Source organism: Schistocerca piceifrons, chromosome 2 (genome assembly GCF_021461385.2).
Source record: "Schistocerca piceifrons isolate TAMUIC-IGC-003096 chromosome 2, iqSchPice1.1, whole genome shotgun sequence".
NCBI classification, from domain to species: Eukaryota; Metazoa; Arthropoda; class Insecta; order Orthoptera; family Acrididae; genus Schistocerca; species Schistocerca piceifrons.
In genome coordinates, this window is record NC_060139.1 from 797,578,666 (window position 1) to 797,597,043 (window position 18,378).

General features: G+C 40.2%; 1 protein-coding gene across 1 annotated transcript in view; it reads left to right on the top strand.

Annotated features, from left to right (window-relative positions):
* The window catches only part of LOC124773398 (disks large homolog 5-like), a 192,856-nt gene that overhangs the window by 37,829 nt on the left and 136,649 nt on the right, over window positions 1-18,378 (top strand). The window contains exon 5 of the mRNA XM_047249398.1: window positions 15,861-16,028. Within this exon, the coding sequence (XP_047105354.1) occupies window positions 15,861-16,028 (168 nt within the window). The remainder of the gene's footprint in view (window positions 1-15,860; window positions 16,029-18,378) is intronic.

The window sequence follows — 18,378 nt, forward strand, 5'->3', positions numbered from 1 at the left end:
ACCTTATTTTTGAACACTATTTTTTCAGTTTCTGTTTGTGTAGTATAAATACATTATACATCATGTAAGTTGGAATTTACCACCTCACTTTCAGGTATTCAATTTCTCTGTATGCAACATGAGGATTGCTGGGCACCCAACTATTGTGATTCTTACATCACTACCTGAAGTTCACTATGGGCCACCTCAGCCCTGGTATTTGTAAAACTATAAATATAAAAATACATCATTAAGAGACATAAAAACACACATGCACACACACACAAAATAAATTGTCTCAGGAAACTGAACTATTATTAGCTGCAATAGGCAACATAATTAGGTAGGTAATTATTCTTGTGTATAAAAGCCACACAGTTGACATTAAAAATAAGTAGCTTTATTACAATTAAAATGCATTGTCAGTTACTAAAAAATGTTGACAGTTCTGGGTGTGTAATACTTGTAATATTGCGCTGAAGCGCACTTGAGACAGATATGAGCAATACTTCCAGTGTTTTGATGGGGCAGGTTCCTCAGTGTCACCAAAGATACCTTGAGTTACGGATTCAGGGTCTATACATAGAGTTGATCCCAGATTGACCTCTTCTTTAAACAGCGAGTCATCCTCAGCAAGTTCGTTGGTTTCGTCAGCGGTTTCCTCAACATCCTCCATAACATCTTCTTCACTGTCTTCATATAAAAATTTTGGCACGTTTTCACAGTTGACCCCAATACATTTCTTGCAAATTGAAGAACATTTCAAACCCACTTTTCTGCAGGAGCACGCTCCGCCACAGTTCAGCTTGCATGGGCATGAAACAATGTGAATAAGTGCTTCAGGTGCTGGATCTTGGCTCATTATAACGGGTATTGGACCGTGGTCACTGTGATTCCAGCCCCATTTCTCAGGAGGTTCCCAGTATCCCATCCAACTTTGGACTTGTTGGTAAGTCCGCAACGAATGATGTTGTGCAGCATCTTGTGTAGGTGGCAACCGTGCAAGATTCAGTTTGCTTTTTGTGGCAGACTTGGCGAATAGCTGGTACCGCAAATGGTATAGAGTGTGGGAACTACTGACATCTCCACTATACAATGCGATAGTAACCTGTTCTCCTGCAGTTATTATTTCTTCACGGGTAGCATGTGGTTTATTGAATGTGCAAAGTGCTGAGGTTAGGTGTTCATTTTTCGCAACAATATTGCAGCACTTAATTTTCCTTGATCAAAAAAACCAGATGTATCACATCCGCTAAAGGCGTTAGTGAACAGAATATGTTCACTGTCAAACTTGTAAAATGCAGTGGAAAACCACTTGTCTTCTGCATTTCCTCTTCCTGCCTTGCCCCAAACCGGTCATGAGCACAACCACGTCAATTTCTTCTCCTACAATGACAACACTTCCAAAATCTTTGGTTCTTGAAATGGCAGATGTTACAATTATAACGTCAGCATCTTCTTGTGCCTGGTGCACTTCAATACTACACTCCAGAAATTCCATTTTAAGAAGTGTGATCAAACGCATCTTGTTTCGTTCGTTGTACAAGAACTTGTCCTGAGGGACTTGGTTCACCATCTCTGATTCAACCACAATGTCAACCGAAGAATGTTGTTTGGACCTACAAATCCTCTCAGCACACTTTGTGCTACATTTGTCTCCCTCACATGGATACCCATCAAATACAATAACAAATTGAGATCCAAAATGACGTTGCAGGTAAGAAACATAGTTTTGGGCTATTGACTTGAAGGAAACATTTCGAGTCCAAGTCACTTTGTGGATAAGGAAACCTCCATCAATGACAAAAAATTTACTCGGTCCACCTGACTTCACATCTTCCACTGGAACGAAGGCATTGTAGAATGAAGATTTAGTTCCTTTTCGCATGCCTTTTTCTGAGAATAGGGACATTGGGTAAGGAGCAAGTTCATATTTCAGAGAGGCTTTTAACTCTTCTTCACTTTGTTTCATTAAACGAATCCTTTGGAAAAGAGTTATCGTGGAAATTGTCACCAACTATTCTTTGCTCGAAATTTGAAAAATTGGTATTTTTTGACGTGCTGTAGCGCCTTAGATACTGGGAGTAGGAAAAAATGGTAAGAATCAAATTTGTAGAGAATTTTGTGCTCTTTAAAAAAGAAAATAGATGTCAAAGCGATAAAAGCAAATGAAACTGAGATATTTTGAAAAAAACTGAAAAAAGTCCGAAATTTTCGAAGTTTTTTGACTGCAGAAAGTTTTCCCAAGAGAAATTTTGTTGGCAGAACTTGGTTTTCTAACCTTTCCAACAATATGAACGAGTGAAAAAAAAATAAAATCTTCTACCCCACCTTTTGCAAGGTACAGGCTTTTTTTCTGACCGTTTCACTGGACTAATACTTGATGTTAACAAATTTCTCTTCTTCAGAAACGCTTTCCTTGTCATTGCCAGTCTACATTTTATATCCTCTCTACTTCGACCATCATCAGTTATTTTACTCCCTAAATAGCAAAACTCCTTTACTACTTTAAGTGTCTCATTTCTTAATCTAATTCCCTCAGCATCACCCGATTTAATTTGACTACATTCCATTATCCTTGTTTTGCTTTTGTTGATGTTCATCCTATATCCTCCTTTCAAGACACTGTCCATTCCGTTCAACTGCTCTTCCAAGTTCTATGCTGTCTCTGACAGAATTACAGTGTCATCGGCGAACCTCAAAGTTTTTATTTCTTCTCCGTGAATTTTAATACCTACTCCGAATTCTTCTTTTGATTCCTTTACTGCTTGCTCAATATACAGATTGAATAACATTGGGGAGAGGCTACAACCCTGTCTCACTCCCTTCCCAACCACTGCTTCCCTTTCATGCCCCTCGATTCTTATAACTGGCATCTGGTTTCAGTACAAATTGTAAATAGCCTTTCGCTCCCTGTATTTTACCCCTGCCACCTTCAGAATTTGAAAGAGAGTATTCCAGTTAACATTGTCAAAAGCTTTCTATAAGTCTACAAATGCTAGAAACGTAGGTTTGCCTTTTCTTAATCTTTCTTCTAAGATAAGTCATAAGGTTACTATTGCTTCACGTGTTCCAACATTTCTACGGAATCCAAACTGATCTTCCCCGAGGTCCACTTTTACCAGTTTTTCCATTCATCTGCAAAGAATTCGTGTTAGTATTTTGCAGCTGTGACTTATTAAACTGATAGTTCGGTAATTTTCACATCTGTCAACACCTGCTTTCTTTGGGTTAGTAATTATTATATTCTTCTTGAAGTCTGAGGGTATTTCGCCTGTCTCATACATCTTGCTCACCAGATGGTAGAGTTTTGTCATGACTGGCTCTCCCAAAGCAGTCAGTAGTTCTAATGGAATGTTGTCTACTCCCGGGGCCTTGTTTCGACTCAGGTCTTTCAGTGCTCTGTCAAACTCTTCATGCAGTATCGTATCTCCCATTTCATCTTCATCTACATCCTCTTCCATTTCCATAATATTGTCCTCAAGTACATCGCCCTTGTATAAACCCTCTATATACTGCTTCCACCTTTCTGCTTTCCCTTCTTTGCTTAGAACTGGGTTTCCATCTGAGCTCTTGACGTTCGTACAAGTAGTTCTCTTTTCTCCAAAGGTCTCTTTAATTTTCCTGTAGGCAGTATCTATCTTGCCCCTAGTGAGATAAGCCTCTACATCCTTACATTTGTCCTCTATCCATCCCTGCTTAGCCATTTTGCACTTCCTGTCGATCTCATTTTTGAGACGTTTGTATTCCTTTTTGCCTGCTTCATTTACTGCATTTTTATATTTTCTCCTTTCACCAATTAAATTCAATGTTTCTTCTGTTACCCAAGGATTTCTATTAGCCCTCGTCTTTTTACCTACTTGATCGTCTGCTGCCTTCACTACTTCATCCCTCAGAGCTACCCATTCTTCTTCTACTGTATTTCTTTCCCCCATTCCTGTCAATTGTTCCCTTATGCTCTCCCTGAAACTCTGTACAACGTCTGATTCTTTCAGTTTATCCAGCTCCCATCTCCTTACATTAGCACCTTTTTGTAGTTTCTTCAGTTTTAATCTACAGTTCATAACCAATAGAGTGTGGTCAGAGTCCACATCTGCCCGTGGAAATGTCTTACAATTTAAAACCTGGTTCCTAAATCTCTGTCTTACCATTATGTAATCTATCTGATACCTTTTAGTGTCTCCAGGATTCTTCCATGTTTACAACCTTCTTTTATGATTCTTGAACCAAGTGTTAGCTATGATTAAGTTATGCTCTGTGCAAAATTCTACCAGGCAGCTTCCTCTTTCATTTCTTCCCCCCAATCCATGTTTACCTACTATGTTTCCTTCTCTCCCTTTTCCTACTCTCGAATTCCAGTCACCCATGACTATTAAATTTTCATCTCCCTTCACTATCTGAATAATTTCTTTTATCTCATCATACATTTCATCAATCTTCATCATCATCTGCAGAGCTAGTTGGCATATAAACTTGTACTACTGTAGTAGGCATGGGCTTTGTGTCTATCTTGGCCACAATAATGCGTTCACTATGCTGTTTGTAGTAGCTTACCCGCACTCCTATTTTTTTATTCATTATTAAACCTACTCCTGCATTACCCCTATTTGATTTTGTATTTATAACCCTGTATTCACCTGACCAGAAGTCTTGCTCCTCCTACCACCGAACTTAACTAATTCCCACTATATCTAACTTTAACCTATCCATTTCCCTTTTTAATTTTTCTAACCTACTTGCCCGATTAAGGGATCTGACATTTCACACTCCGATCCGTAGAAACGACAGTTTTCTTTCTCCTGATAACGACGTCCTCTTGAGTAGTCCCCGCCCGGAGATCCGAATGGGGGACTATTTTACCTCCGGAATATTTTACCCAAGAGGACGCCATCATCATTTAATCATACAGTAAAGCTGCATGCCCTTGGGAAAAATTACGGCCGTAGTTTCCCCTTGCTTTCAGCCGTTCGCAGTACCAGCACAGCAAGGCCATTTGGTTATTGTTACAAGGCCAGATCAGTCAATCATCCAGACTGTTGCCCCTGCAACTACTGAAAAGGCTGCTGCCCCTCTTCAGGAACCACACGTTTGTCTGGCCTCTCAACAGATACCCCTCCGTTGTGGTTGCGCCTACGGTACGGCCATCTGTATCGCTGAGGCACGCAAGCCTCCCCACCAGCGGCAAGGTCCATGGTTCATGGGGGGTGCATAAACGTAGCTTGGATATTGAGCATGCGCTCGAACATAACTCATAATGATTGCACTTCTGACACCTCACCACTCCCTGGTCCGTGTCTAGTGCGTGTGGGTGGCACAGTGTTTCTAATTTCAACTGAATCACTGACTGGCAGTGGCAACATTTCTTGCCCTTCTGCCCCCAGATTCTCACATTGTACTTCCTGAACTACGCCACTAACATTACTTTGTGCCCCACTTTCTAACTTGGTATCACTGCTTGCTAACTGTTGTTCATTATCCATGTTTATATTTTTCTGACTACACAATTTAACCATAGTCAACAAAAGAAACAAAATCTGAACTAAATATCCTAATACTCAGGTTTCACTGACATAATCATACAAGAAATGGTCATTTGTTGAAACACACTTATTATATACTACGATGACTAACTACTCAAATGTCCTATTATTAAAAAAAAAAAAAAAAAAAAACCACTAATGATCCAAGAACACCGCACTGAGGCTACTTTACTATCCACAGGACAACTACACTGTAGCTTTACCTTTTGGTGATCTATCTTGGGTGCAGCTGCCCCCTGGTATTGTGGTAGGTAATTAATTTTTCGATATAATGAGCTCTCTTCTTCAGCTTGCCTCTGGGTATATAGTGTTCTCATGCAAAAAATCATATACAGGTATTACCACACAACATTGGCTAGGCAATACATACAATACATGAAAAAATTATTAATTGTTCTCCAACAAAGTTTGACTGCAATAATTCCCTAATTATCTCATGGGTATTTTATGGCCACTGCTTATTTGGGCCCCACGTTGGGCGCCAGTTTGATGAAAAAAAAATTATATATATATATATATATGGTTATAATAGAGGGAAAACATTCCACGTAGGAAATATATATCTAAAAACAAAGATGATGTGACTTACCAAATGAAAGTGCTGGCAGGTCGACAGACACACAAACAAACACAAACATACACACAAAATTCAAGCTTTCGCAACAAACTGTTGCCTCATCAGGAAAGAGGGAAGGAGAGGGAAAGGCGAAAGGATGTGGGTTTTAAGGGAGAGGGTAAGTAGTCATTCCAATCCCGGGAGCGGAAAGACTTACCTTAGGGGGAAAAAAGGACGGGTATACACTCGCGCGCACGCACACACATATCCATCCACACATTCCGTGTTTGTTGGTAATGAGGATCACCCTGTGGCTAAACATGCCTTGGTGCATGGCCAGCACATCTTGGCACAGTGTTACACAGTCCGGGTTATCTGGATACTTCCCACTAACACCAACCTATCCGAACTCCGGAGATGGGAACTTGCTCTTCAATATATCCTCTCTTCCTGTTATCCACCAGGCCTCAATCTCCGCTAATTTCAAGTTGCCGCCACTCATACCTCACCTGTCATTCAACAACATCTTTGCCTCTGCACTTCTGCCTCGACTGACATCTCTGCCCAAACTCTTTGTCTTTAAATATGTCTGCTTGTGTCTGTGTATGTGTGGATGGATATGTGTGTGTGCGAGTGTATACCCGTCCTTTTTTCCCCCTAAGGTAAGTCTTTCCGCTCCCGGGATTGGAATGACTCCTTACCCTCTCCCTTAAAACCCACATCCTTCCGTCTTTCCCTCTTTCCTGATGAGGCAACAGTTTGTTGCGAAAGTTTGAATTTTGTGTGTATGTTTGTGTGTCTGTCGACCTGCCAGCACTTTCATTTGGTAAGTCGCATCATCTTTGTTTTTTTTATATATATATATATATAATGGAAGGAAAACATTCCACGTGGGAAAAATTATATATAAATACAAAGATGAGGTGACTTACCGAACAAAAACGCTGGCAGGTCGATAGACACACAAACAAACACAAACATACACACAAAATTCAAGCTTTCGCAACAAATTGTTGCCTCATCAGGAAAGAGGGAAGGAGAGGGGAAGACGAAAGGAAGTGGGCTTTAAAGGAGAGGGTAAGGAGTCATTCCAATTCCGGGAGCGGAAAGACTTACCTTAGGGGGAAAAAAGGACAGGTATACACTCGCACACACGCACATATCCATCCACACATACAGACACAAGCAGACATATTTAAATATGTCTGCTTGTGTCTGTATGTGTGGATGGATATGTGCGTGTGTGCGAGTGTATACCTGTCCTTTTTTCCCCCTAAGGTAAGTCTTTCCGCTCCCGGGATTGGAATGACTCCTTACCCTCTCCTTTAAAGCCCACTTCCTTTCGTCTTCCCCTCTCCTTCCCTCTTTCCTGATGAGGCAACAATTTGTTGCGAAAGCTTGAATTTTGTGTGTATGTTTGTGTTTGTTTGTGTGTCTATCGACCTGCCAGCGTTTTTGTTCGGTAAGTCACCTCATCTTTGTATATATATATATATAATATATATATATATATAAAAAAAATAAGATGAAAATGGGGAAGAAATGGCTTTAAATATTTTTGTTATTTACTCTTTCAGTACAAACTTTGTTGTAGAATCCCTTTTTTTACGTGTGGTAATAAAAATTCATTTAGACAGAATTAAGCACATTTAAAATTACGTGAACTTTAGCAGCACTCTCATGCTAATAAATTCGAACTAACTGATTAATAACATTTATGACTTTGAAAATTATTTAAATTAAATTTTTTACCTATTTCGTCCTTGGCACATATTTTCTAGATGCCGTGGGTTTTTAAATATTTACTGAATTCTTTCCCGGCATTAGCTATGGAACACAAGACTGTCTCTGTTAGCATAAAATGGTTAAATATTGCCAAGCCGACCTGAACTTTTAATTATCATTGACAAAACACACTTCACTATACGTTTAAGTTATTTGCTTTAGAAATTGAAAGAACCAACAGATTAACAACTTCAACATTAATTATCCGCCTATGAATGCACAAATGTAAAACCAGTAATAAATTGTCAGCCTCAGGATCGCTGTAAAAGAAAAATATTTCGTAATTCACTGCTAATTTTACCTGCTCCCGATTTACGGGTTTGGTTAATTTTATAGCGGAACAATTTTTTAAATGTGCCGCCGCTGCAAATCGTTCGGTTCGCGGCACAGCCCAGCAACACCAACGATAATCGCTAAAAGTGCTGAAAATTCTTTAAAGAAATATTATAGATGACATGGGCAAGCTAATTTACATTAGTAATACACAATTTTGATAAATTATAATGTATTTAGACCATAACAATAATTAAAATTACACACACCTTTATAATTTCTCCTCTAATGGCGGCTAAAGATAGATACAGACAAAAGAAGTCTACTCATTCATATAATGCTACATCACAGGTTCCTCTCTCAGCTCTCGAGGGAGACGACAAAGAATGCACATTATGTAGTGCTATTTATACTATTGCTGATTAATTCTCCTTTGAAGTCACTCTTCCTTTCTTGTAAAAGTAGTGTGCCCAAAACCCAGCATGGTAGCCATTTTGTTGAGGCGAGGGGGGGGGGGGGGGGGGAGAGACTTACCAAGTACCTGTATGGTGGTAGGCCCCTAACCATGCAGGGATTGCATTGTTGGTATCTGAACTGGAAACTCCCCATGCAAGCCAGGGATAAGTGCCCTTCATGGCTGGAGCCAGGGGACTCTGAACAATAGTTTACTGGCCAGCCAAAACATTGCTGTGGCCAGGTGGCACCCGTGGGCAGAGCCCATGCTCAAGAGTAGGTGGTACCATGGTGGAAGATTTGCACATGAAGTGAATTAAACTTTTTTCTGTTGGTGGCCCCAAGGCCCTAGTTGTCTCTTCAGGTGGGAATGGTTGTTATTACGCAGAGAGCTGTGACATCGTGGCATTTTCATCCCTGGCCACACCGTGGCAAGAGGGACAAGCTAGGTGTCTGGGAGCAAAACACTTGATGCAATACTGGGTATGTGCTTGGACTGATGGGGATACTTTTACTGCAGTGAAACCATTATTTTTTTGTCAAAAACATTGAGGATGAATTTGGGGAAGTTGAGTCTGGGAAAAATATGAAGTGGTTGGTTCGTTATTAATTGCAATTTTCCCTGTTACCCAATCCACAGCTCTTCAGAAATGTGGTCATCTAGGTGACATACCTGTGAAAACCCACAAAATGCTTTGAACATGAACCAAGGAATCATCTCCCACAGAGATCTTACACTCCAAACGGTTGAGGAACTCCACACTAACTTCCAGCAGCGAGGTGTACAATTTATCATATATGTAGAATAAGGGCCAAAGGATAATCGCATAGGTACAGGCACCTTTTATCTTAGCCTTTGAAAGGTATGTCATCCCGGAGAAAGTTAAAGTCATGGTGTACATGTGTGATGCGAAATCTGATGTCCCACTGCCTATGAGGTGCATCAGATGTTTACACTTTGGGCATATGTCGTCCTGCTGCATGGCGGAGCCGGAACGTGGCAACTGTGGATGATCACTCCATGAAAGTGGTCCTTGTGAACATCCACATTTGAATGTCAGCTGTGCAGAACATCACCCTCCACGTTTGCCAGTTTTCTCAGTTTGCAAGAAAGGACAGAAGTGTCAGGAATGCAGATCTATTGAACACCTGTCATATATGAGGTGCGAGAAGTATGAATGCTTGTATTCCATTACACTAACATCACAATACTCTTCCCCCCCCCCCCCCCCAACACACACACACACACACACACACACACACACACACACACACACACACACACACACACACGCCAACCTTCACGAAATGTGCCCGCAGTTCTCTTTAGGAACCACTTTCCTCACCCAGGTGAAGAAACATTCTCCTTCGGCGTCCACCAGTGACAGGGCACCACCTTTGGGTCCTTCTCTCTGTCTACCCCCCCCCTTCCCCCCCCCCCCCCCCCCCCCGACTAGGGCCTCAATACCAAAAATGGCTGAAGGAGCCATTGCCTATCTATGGGTCCCAGAGCTGTTCCGTGCTCAATGCAGATAGCAGCTTCAATGAACCTCGTCCACCAAGGGCTTGGAAAAGAAGAAGAGGAGTTGGGACAAGGCTGCTCCTGTGACCCCCAACGCCACCCTCCTCTGCCCATCCCCCCCCCCCCCCTCCCCCTCATCTCTGGGGATGCCAGATCCACCCCATACAGTTACATTTTTAGCTGATGTTTGTGGATGTGGTTTTCTTGGACACTGCCCACTGGTGACAGGCAATGATCATGCTGAATGGCTGGTACTCCTGACCCCTTCACGCCTAACCTGGCCACCAGTCACATGATCATTCAGTAGAACTGTAAAGGGTACTGTCAATTGCCAGAATGACACTACCTTATTTCCTCTTCTTCTGTGGTTTGAATCCAAGAAATGCAGGCAGTAGCAGTGCAGATGCAGATGACCTCAGCAATTGCCATTTGCAATTTTACCTATCTCCAGGCAGGTCACTTACTTATGTTGAATTGACCACATCAATCCAACAACTCCCACCCCCCTCTTTCCTCCTGCTTAGTGACTTCAGCACACAAAAAAACCTGTGCGGGGAGTACCACTTCACCTGGTAGGGGCCTTCTAATTGACTAGCTTCTCACAGATCATGATCTGTGTGTCCTCAGCAATGGTTCTCCTACTCACTTCAGTACTGCCCATAGTGTATTGCTCTAATGACCTTTTTCCCTAATCTTGTGGCTTCACTACATGACGACCTGTGTGATAGTGACCAGTTTCCAATTACCCTGTCGTTTCTTTGCCACTGCCAGACAGACAGACTACTGCATTGGGCATCTGACAGAGCCAGTTGGCCTTTGTATGCCTCTGTGGTTTCATTCTCAGTCTCTTTCTTCTGCTGTATCTGCTATTTCCCTTTCTACAGGTCCCCTAGACTGTCGGATGGTGCCGTGATGAACCAAATACATTGCAGTAGCTATTCAGGATCACCCTGCGGTGATTTAAATGACATCCTTGGCAGACCAGCCTTATCACTTTTGAGCAACTTCATGCTAAGCCTTGCTGTCTAATCAAATGCAGCAAGAAGAAATGCTGGGAATGCTTTGTCTCCTACATGGGGATGTATGCATCTTCATTTCAGGTGTGGGACAAGCTCAGTGGTTTTATGAGCTGCCAACGATCAACAGCTGTTCCCAGCCTTGTCCCACAGGGTTTGTACTGATTTGTTGGTTCTTGCAAAATACCTTATGACCTGAGTAGCAACAGCATTTGGCATACTTCCGTATCCAGCTACCTTTCTATTGTAGAAGCAACAAGTTGAAGACAGCCCCTTACATTTCACTCCCCACCAAACTGAAACTTACAATGAACTCATCACTGACTGGGAACTATTTTAGGTTCTTGCCTCATCCCGTGATGCAGCCCTTTGCTGTGACTGAATTCACAACCAGATGATCAAACACCTGGATGTTACCCAAAGGCAGCATCCCCTGAGGGTCTTCAACCATCTTTGACTCCAAGGTGCCTTTCCCTCACAATAGCGTAGTTGTCCTAGTCCTTACGCCAGGCAGGAACCCAACATATCTTGACAGTTAGTGGCCATGTAGCCAGAACGACATTCTCTGTAAGCTGCTTGAAAGGATGGTTGCCCATGGGTTACGTTGGGTTCTCGAATCTCTGGGCCTTTTGTTGCCCTTTAAAAAGCTGCGATGGAAGGTAACAACCAATCAACCACATAGGAGAATATCAGATTGATCCTGTGGCAATAACCAGAAAATTCTCTCCAAAAATCATGAATGTGAGGGTTGTGTGGAATCTTATCACAACATCTCACAGAACAAACTTCATTTTATACCCAACAGAAAGAGGGGCCAAAAGTCTAAACTCCCATGCATAACTCAGAATTCTTGAAAGAATATGCAGCAGATTTTGCACAATCACTACAGACAAATATGGAAAAAGCTTCTAGAAACCGTTCAACAATCAGCAAGAAAACTTGCTCAACCACCATGGAGACAGAAGCAAAGATGGCGGATCTCAGACTGCGACAGATCCCTAGAATCCCATATCAGAGCCTGAAAGTTATAGTATAGCCACAAACTCCAGGGAATTGGCATAATTTTTTAGAAAAACAGAGAAAAATATGTAAAACAATCAAATGTATTAAACAGTACACTACCTCAAAATATTAGAGGACATTGAGAATGATTTCAAAAAGAACAACATATGAATTTTTAAAAGACATTTCTGGAAGAACAAATGAACTACAAACCCTTCAGTCTTTAGTTTTGTCACCCTGATGGACCACTTGAGACAAATATACAAGCCAACTATGAAATTCTGAAGCAGTACTTCTATAAACTACCCAACTGTGAACCATCTGCAATTTCACTTTACTGCTCCAAATAAAACTCTCTTCCATCTACACATGAGGAAATACTAAACAATGTTTAACATCTAAAAACAACAGAGTACCAGGGGACAACGGTACAATTGCAGAAATGCTCAACATTGGAGGTGACCTCTTGATTGACAGACTACAAACCATCATTGTCAATACACATGAAAATGGCAACATACCAGCAGATAGGAAAAATGCCATCCATTACACAAAAAGGGGAATAAGACATATCCAAACAGTTGCTGATGTGTTGCACGTTTACCAGTTGCCTGCAAGGTTTTTTTTTTCTTTCTTTTTTTTCCTTCTTCAGATACCCTGCTTACCAAGCTGGAGCAACAGACAGAAAAATTGGTCAGGGAATACCGAGGTGGGCTTCCAATCAGGCTGATGATATGCAGAGCAGATCTGGAATCTCAAATGATACTGCTACACTGAAAGTCAAATTTCACAGTTTTCACTTTCATAGATTTCAAGAAAGCTTACGACTCGATCGACTGCATCACCCCGTTTAATATGCTTCACGAATATAGTTTGGATAATGAAACAACTTTGTTAATATAACAGACTTTGACAGCCACGTAAAGTTAATGGGGTCCCCACTCCTGGGTGCAAGAAAGAAGCACTGAGCAAAGACAGGCCATAAGTGGTCCATTGGGGCCATCCGACAAGACAGGTCCAAAGTAAAAGGAGGAAGAGTTTTTGGGAAGATAAGAAGAACAAGAAAGCTAGTGCTATGTAATGGTTTCTCATGTTTCTTAGAGGGCCACAATGAAAATAATCACAATTGCTTCTTTCTTGATATATCTGTAGTTCCTCTGAACAACTATCAGTTCTTTGATGTAAACACTATTGCCTGTTCAAAACCATATTGTCGATGTGACAAAAAAGTGCCAATTCTTTATTCTGATGGATCTTCCGTAATTGTCAGCATTTTATGCAGGTCATATGTTGTTATAAATTTGGCATCCACAAACTTTGTTTTAATTTGTTGAATGCAAATTGGCATTCACTGTTCAGATTCCATTTTGTGCCTTTTGAAAATTCATGCAGCATGTTGGATAAACTTCCTGTAGTAATTTATTTGGCCTAACACAGTCTGTACCTGCGTACGGTCTTTTGGAACTGGGAAGTTTTTGATGGCTTTAGTATGTTAGCACAGTCAGTCCTGAATGGTAATCTCCTGTATCAGTATTGACAAAATGGAGTATTTATGAGCATGAATCTGTGTGTGTATGTCTTAAGCATATGAACCAAAACCTAGCATATCCTGATGGTGTTTGTGTGTTGTCTAGAAGATTGAAAGAGCTGGAATAAGGATTTGGCAGACTCGAAAATGTGGCAAAAGAGTTGAGGCCTCGTGTAAACAACACCAAAGTACAGTTTTTCTTCACTTCTAGGAGAAAAGGCTGTGGTTAAATCAAAATACATCCAGTTGAATTTAATCAAATACAAGAGATATGAAAAGTTCCAGTACTTGGGAGCACTGGTAACTGACAATAACAACATAAGTGAAGAAACAAATTGAAGGATTTCCACAGGGAGTAGATCTTCCTGGGCCCTGATGAAAAGTATTCAGTCACATAGCCTGAGCAGAAAATCCGAGGTGACTGTGTATTGAATGGTTGTAAGACCAGTGTAATGTATGGTGAGAAACATGGACAATGTTGAGCAGAAAAGGAATTCCTGAGAAAATGATACAGAAAAATACTAAGATAGATTTCTGAAACAGTGAGTGAGGTGAGTGAGGCAGGGAATAGAGACCATGGAAAACAAAGAATAGGAAGGACTATGGTTATTGTGACCTAGTTTTGGAAATCAAGAGCAACAGATTAATATAGTTGGGCCGTTTAGAGTGAATGTCAGAATATAGATCTGTGAAGAAGATCTACAGAGGAAATCCATGTGGCAGAAGGTGCAAAAGGAGACCATGGAAGCGATGGTTTGATGATGTGAGTGACTTGAGAAAAATGGGAGTGAGAAGATGGAGGAAAAGAACAGATCATAGAGATTGGGCTGTGATTGTCAGAGGCCAAAGCCCTACAAGGGCTGTAGTGCCCAGGAGTAAGTAAGCAACCTCCTGTATCTGTATGGAGCAAATGAAGTATTTATGACCATGAATCTTTGTTTGTCATCATCCAAAGGTATCTGTAAATAGACCTCCTTGCGATCAAGTTTATTGAAGTATACACCAACTGCTAATTTACACATGAGCTCTTCTGGTTTCAGAATTGGGTAAGCATCAAATGATAGATTGTGAATTTACTACTGTTTTGCAGTCTCCACAGGTTTGTACTGTGCCATTCATTTTCTGTACAACCCTGACTGGCATTGTCCATTGACTACTGATTATGGATTCGATAATACCGGTCTGTTCAAGGTGGTCAAGTTCCTATCTGACTTTTCTTTAACACAAAGGGAACATTGTGCAGTTTACAAAATTTTGGCGTAGCATTTGGCTTCAGTGTGATGTGTGCCTTGTAATTGTTAATGCTACTTGTTGCATTGGAAAAAATATTATCAGATTTTTGCAACAGTGTTGCAAGCTTTTCTGTTGTATGAATCTGATTTGCTCCATTATGAATGGTGAGATCAGCTGTGGTAAAGAGATCAAGGTCCAGCAAATTTATTTCTTTGTGAGAATTGAAGATTTAATAAGCGAACTCTGAAATTCATTTAATTTTGGTGATACTAATTTTTTGCTTGCCTGTTGAAGGATCATAGAAATGATGAGCCTGTATCAGTTTGATCTGAGCTGCAGCAGCTGGTGGTCATGTGTGTGCGATGTGTGCTTGCTTGTGTGAATGAATGGTGTGTGTGTCTCTCTTTCTTGTTCTGGCGAAGGCTGTATCTGAAAGCTTATATGCAAGTATCTTTTAATTGTGCCTTTCTGCAACTTAATGTGTCATCTTTACAGTAAGTAGCAATCAGTCTTTCCTGCATTGTATGTATTAGTGTTCTGTTTCACAGAGAGCTCTTACCAGTTGTATGAAAGGAGAGATTTTAAATAATTTAATTTCCAGGTTATTGGGTTTGCAGTTGCTGCATTAAGTTGTCATTTTCCTTCCACAATATTTTAACTTTTCTTGTTGTACTTGAAAGGTGTTGGTCTCAGATTTCATTACTCGCTGTTGGAGTACAACCAAATTCTGAATTAGAGATGCAACATGCCACCATAGCAATTGCTTTCGTGACACCATCAAAGAAAAATAGTCTCATAGAAACTTAAGATCAACCAATGAGTTATAAGTAAGCAAAATTTGGTAAGATAATAGCTTTTGCTCATCTGCAAACACAGAAACTTGGAAATCATTAATTTTGCTGTGAAAACCTCATAGATTACATTTAAATTAGCTGTTTTTATTGCTTATAATTTGTATTATGATTTGTTGCAGGAGGTGATAGTGAGTGAGGGTGGTACAAATGATAGCTTAAATCAGCAGTATTTCAATGCACTGAGGAAGTACGAGGCTGTGAAGGATGAGTATGATGCCTTGAGAAAACGATATGATGATTTGCTCTCCTCCCATTCTACTGCTGTGAGCAAGCTAGAACTGGCACAGGTTGGTAATACTCTCTGTCATTAAAGTGTATCAGAAGTTAGTCTTATTATTTTTACATGAATACTTTGGTGTTGATATTTAATTATCTTTAAAATATTATAACGATATGAATATGTCAGTTGTATATAACCTGATTATGTGTAAATTGAACAAAAAATTGTCATATACTTGATTTGAATTGTGACTTACAAGTAAGCTGACTTTGTTCTTATTGTGACAGGAACGAAGGTTTCTTTAATAGTTTCTGTGTTGAGTGTGAAGGAATTGTTGTGCATCATTTCACAGCATTCAACTATTTTACAAGCAGGTACCCTAAATGAACCAGAACATTAAATCTTATCACCTTCTTAGATTCTCTGTTATATGTTTGTATTGACGACGTCCACAATATATATTCCCAATGAAAGTTCTCTTCAATCAATTGAATTAGTGTTTCTCATCCTGTATGGTAAGTCTCCCCTGACCCGAGGTTCTGGGTGACTCACAAAATGTACCCCTTTTCCTAGACCTCTCCAGTCCTTTTCCTTCACCCTTCTTCCTTTCCATTCAACCCTTCTGCCTGAAGAAGGAGCCGCTAACTCCGAAAGCTTGCCAATCGCAACAGTCTTTTACGTGTGTGTGTGTGTGTGTGTGTGTGTGTTTTTTTTCTGCTGCCACTTGGTGAGTAGACTTTTTATCTATTCAGTTAAATAATTTTATCAATAATTGATTGTTTTTGTTGTTACATTGAATTAGTGTGATACAAAAGGACTGTGCATAGGCCATAAATGGAATTATATATTTTGTAAACTACTCAGAGGAGACAGTACATGGGCACATGTTTTAATGCATTCACCTAAACTAATTTTGTAATGGAGAAAACAGTAAAAAGGAAGATAACAGAGGGAACTGGGAATTGGACATTTTATTACATACATCTGATAGTTGTTGTTACAATAACGATGCATTGGTGTGAAGAGGTGCAGTGCAGGGAAAAAAGTGAGATTCTTTTAAAATAATTAAGAAAGTGTTGAATTAAAGGGTCTGAGAAGATATTACAGAACACCAACTGAAATACATTTTGTTTGGACAGAGATTGAGAAATATGACTGTTGCCTTCCAGTCTGACATTAGACGTTATTTTGTTGCTGTTGGTGTGAGGCTCATGACAATATACTCTGCAGAAAAAATGTACACTAAGAATGAAGCTCTTAATAATTATAATTTCCAATGTACATATTGCATGGAAGGGGTGGGTTTGAAGCTTCCATCCCACCATCTCTATTTAGATTTTTCCTGATTTTCCAAAATGACTCGAATCTGTCCCTCAGTACCATTTGAGCACCCCAAGCTTGAGTGGGAAAGGGGCAAATTCGCATCTCAGATTTTCACGCTGCAAAAATGAAGGTGTATATGACCATGCCACATAATTTTATGAATTTATTTTTTCATTGAAAGCTTTAGTTTTCTTGTTAGAAAAAATAACTAGTGATTTTCATTTCCCATGATTTTTTTTTTTTAGTTCTCTAAAATTTCTCATCCCCCCCCCCCCCCCCCCCTCCGCATGTGTTTGTGTGGAACTTTACCTTCTTAATAAACCATTCACCTTTTCATAATTTACAGCAGTCACTTGATTCACAAATTGTCTATTGAAAATGTATGATAGCGTGCAGCTTACTAATCACTTTACTGTAGATCATACATTACTGTGAATGAAATACAGCTAAAAGTACAAAAGTGGTTTTGAAATGGTAGTGGCACTGATTTCTGTCTTAATTCTTCTCTTATGATGTTGGCAAAATAGATCCATCCGAGCTCTTCCTACCTCTCCCTTCTCCATTCCTTGTTGCTAACTGGTAAACTGTGCAGTGTAGGTCACCACATGCAAAGACATAAAATTTCTTTTCTATGTGAAATATGGTTCTGCACCTAATACAAACTTTCTTCAAATTTTTTGTGAAATTATTTTTTGAAGCAAAAACTTCTGCCTTGCTAAATGCTTGTAAGGTTGTGTGTGGCACATAAAATACTTTAGCAGCCTTCGATGTCCATATATTTTCATCTCTGGCTGCACAAATTGCCATGGCCATATTTATTTACACTAAGCAGATTGAGAAGGATGTAGGCTGCAGTAGGTACTGGGAGATGAAGAAGCTTGCACAGGATAGAGTAACATGGAGAGCTGCAGTCTCAGGACTGAAGACCACAACAACAACAACAACAACAACAACATATTTATTTTGTCCCACTTCTTCCTTTTTCCCTGCAGGATATGTTTTGACATTTTCCTTTCCATTCTAGAAAACAGTGCCTCAGGTTAGTCATATTGATGAAATGCTCCAAAATCTGGCCATTGCCTAAATTTAGACCA